General features: G+C 29.8%; 1 protein-coding gene across 1 annotated transcript; it reads right to left on the minus strand.

Annotated features, from left to right (window-relative positions):
• Window positions 1-777: 777 nt before the first annotated feature.
• LOC106757255 (uncharacterized protein At4g22758) lies at window positions 778-2,633 on the minus strand. The gene is made up of 2 exons (XM_014639886.2): window positions 2,064-2,633; window positions 778-1,100 (listed from the first exon to the last, which is right to left on the minus strand). Exons 1-2 carry the CDS (start codon window positions 2,332-2,334, stop codon window positions 925-927), a joined length of 447 nt encoding a protein of 148 aa, XP_014495372.1. The 5' UTR covers window positions 2,335-2,633; the 3' UTR covers window positions 778-924.
• Window positions 2,634-3,250: the final 617 nt, after the last annotated feature.

Raw genomic sequence — 3,250 nt, forward strand, 5'->3', positions numbered from 1 at the left:
ATATTAATTAACTTTTTACAAAATATAAAAGACACAATAAAGAAATAATATAAAAAAATTCACTTTTTTTTCTAATTTCAAATAACTTGTAAGGAAATTATAATTATATAAATATGAAAAATGAGTATCAAATAATAATTCATTAAAAGTCACATATTTGTAAAAGAATAAAAATGACCAAATCTGTTTTAATAAATTAAAATAGAGATAAAAGAGAAATAGATATGTAGATACTCGTTATCATCCTTATAGTTAATTTAAAATCAATACTCTCAATCATATTTAATTAATATGGAATTTTACTTATACAAACAAATTCATTTATCATTCCTAAAATATCATTAAACTTTGTGAATAAAGAACAATTTGATGTGGCTAAAATTAAAGAAAATTATTATTTGAAATATTTTCAACGAAAATGGCTTACAAGAGTTATTTATAAATAAAATATTATTTTAAGGTTATATATAAAGAAAAGTATCAGATTTTATCTCACACAGGTAAATTGAAAAAAAAGTATTACTTGTAAAGATTGAAGAACAACTCTCTCCAGTAATTCTATTCAAATTTCAATTTCAATCTTTAACCTTATTCGCAATTTGCTGTCGCTTATTTCTTATTACCTACTAGTAATATTTGCAAAGAAATCTAATCACATTTGCTTAAACCCAAAATACAGGCTTCCTTGAATTCCTACAATCCCATTTTGTAGCAGAAATAAGCAGGTACACGTTGAATGAAAAGAAACCATCAATAATGGTATAAACTTGCCAAGAATGAAGAAGCCAATAATAACATACATTATTCAATATTAAGTTGCTTCCAATAGATTGTACAACAAAACATGAACGTTATACGTTGTAGCTAAAGCACAGTACATAATCGAAACTTATAACGTTTTCACATGTAAACGTTATTATTATCTTAATGGCTTAGGATCTTTAAACCTAATGATTTATTTAACCATGCCTTCCATCCACCACTGCTCTTTTGAGATACGAGCTCAGATTGTGGAACTGTTTTCGATGAGTAAACCTGCTTTTTGCACAGCACAAAGTTCCTCACTCCAAAAGATCCTATCGCTTCCAATGGACTCACGGCTATGTATCAAACAAGTTACACCAAACAACAACAACCCTTTTAGCTTATAAATCATTGTAATAATCATTTCACCAAACTTTATAATATCTTGCACTGTTCTATCGATACATTGTTTGAATGAAACGTGTCATGTGATGTCATGTAGTTACTAATTAAAAAATAATGCTGTCCATCGTACAATAATGATAGATTTAGATATGAATTTAAACGTTTTCAATTATAAGAATATGACAATTGATTGGATGATTTCATTTATTGATTTTAATTATTAAATTATGAAACCTTCTCCGGCGAAAAAAGAACAAACGACAATTTGCAAGAGGGGCATGAAAACATCATTAGAGGGAATAGATTATCGAATGCAAGCAAATGTCATTCACATATACTTCATTAGAAATGGTCTTTCTGATATAACTCGCATATTGCCTAGAGAATAAGCTAACAAAAAGACAAATACTAGTACAAATTCATGCACCAAATGAAATTGGGAATACTAAATTTCAAAACGACAAAACTCAGTAGTTGTTTTCAATATTATTTTTCAATTAGAATGAGAGTTGCACCTCTTATTATATATATCAGAAAACAAATTGACTTCACCTCACAGTAGAATAACGTCAAAAACAACTTACAAAACTCATAAAAAAACATTTTTTGAAAATAAAAATTTAGATTCAATTCTTTAAATTTCTTTCAAGAAGAATTGAAGCTTTATCTTTAAATTTAATTGTTTTAACCCTTATCAGAGTAACTAAAAGAATTAAAATCATGTACGTAATTGAAAATATATGATCCATATCAGAATTGAAAGTGAATGTTGTTAAGTGCAAAAACTAAAATGAAACGTAGTGTGAATAGCATCCAAAAGCAACTAAAAGTCGTTGAAAAAAGAACATCAAGAACAGCTTTTAAGTTTGTGGAATTTGAAAAAGGATTGGAGAAGAGAAGAGAAGGAAGTATACCATCAAAGCCAGCATTTGCACAGTAAAGAAAGAAATTGGTGGCATCAAATCCCAGAACAGGAAGCCTCCCTTCACGAGCATAGGATTTGAGAGCAGTTTCAATCACCCCAGAAACAACCTCTTTCTCGTTCACCACAAACCTTATGGGCCCCGCACTCCCCATTATGTTAATTGTCACCAGAAACCTAGTACTCTTCCTCTTTGTCTCATCCTCGTACCTTCCCTTTTTCTTGTTCTTCTGCAACACCATCTTCTCAAAACCACTCTTCATCGTACCACACGTTCTTCTTCCTTCAAATTTGGTACCCACCCAGATGAAAAATGGCCCCAAAGCTCGCTGCTTTTCAAGGGTCGAGGCCCAGGCAGCGATAGTACCACACAGTTTTGGAGGATCCGAAGGAAGAAGAAGAAGACAACGCGTGAAGAACGGTGCCACGCGATGAAGCGGTGGAGCAGAGCATGAAAGAAAGAGATAAACTCAAACCCAACATTCAAGGCAAAGTAGTAAAGAAGATTGAAGAAGAATGCATTAAGGTGTGAGCATCCTTCTGCCTCAACTCAAAGTTTAAGCAGTTTATATCTGTGTCTCTCTCTCTATATATATATTAATAATTCATTTTTTTTAGTTTATCTAATTATTTTCAGAAAAAAAAAATGTTATTCGGTCTTGTTTTAGATCGTTCATTAATATTAATATATATACACAGAAACATACACTTTTGACTTTATTCGATTTGCTCCATTATAGGACCACCTTTAAATTATACTGTTTACTCAATATGTTGTATTTGTTTTTCATTGTTAACTGTATTATTTATTTCACTCCAAAAGTTTATTAGTAATATACAACTCCCTTCATTTCTTTATTGAAGAATCGTTAGGTTGTTTTGAATATATGACCAAAAATGTGTTAATTTCAGTAGAATATTTATAAAATTGTGAATTTTATTTTACTTTAAAATAAGATTTTTTCACTAATCTCAATTAATTTATTTTAGATATTATGTTTTCGAATTGGTTTTTAAAGAATAATCTTTAGGATTAATTTATGTCTCGTTCAGACGACATCATTTAAAAAAGTTATCACCATTTTTAACAATTTTTTCTGTACGTGGTTGAAGTAGTTGAAGTAGTTGAAGCACAAGACAACTTCTCTATTGTTGAAGTCATGAAGATATAAAAGACGA

This window comes from Vigna radiata, chromosome 3 (genome assembly GCF_000741045.1).
Source record: "Vigna radiata var. radiata cultivar VC1973A chromosome 3, Vradiata_ver6, whole genome shotgun sequence".
Taxonomy (NCBI): domain Eukaryota; kingdom Viridiplantae; phylum Streptophyta; class Magnoliopsida; order Fabales; family Fabaceae; genus Vigna; species Vigna radiata.

Bases quoted from the DNA above. Each gene is read 5' to 3' on its own strand.
- LOC106757255 (XM_014639886.2), bottom strand. From the start codon at position 2,334: ATGAAGAGTGGTTTTGAGAAGATGGTGTTGCAGAAGAACAAGAAAAAG. The intron at 1,101-2,063 runs GTATACTTCCTT...TTTGATACATAG, and splicing joins TGCAAATGCTGGCTTTGATG to CCGTGAGTCCATTGGAAGCG.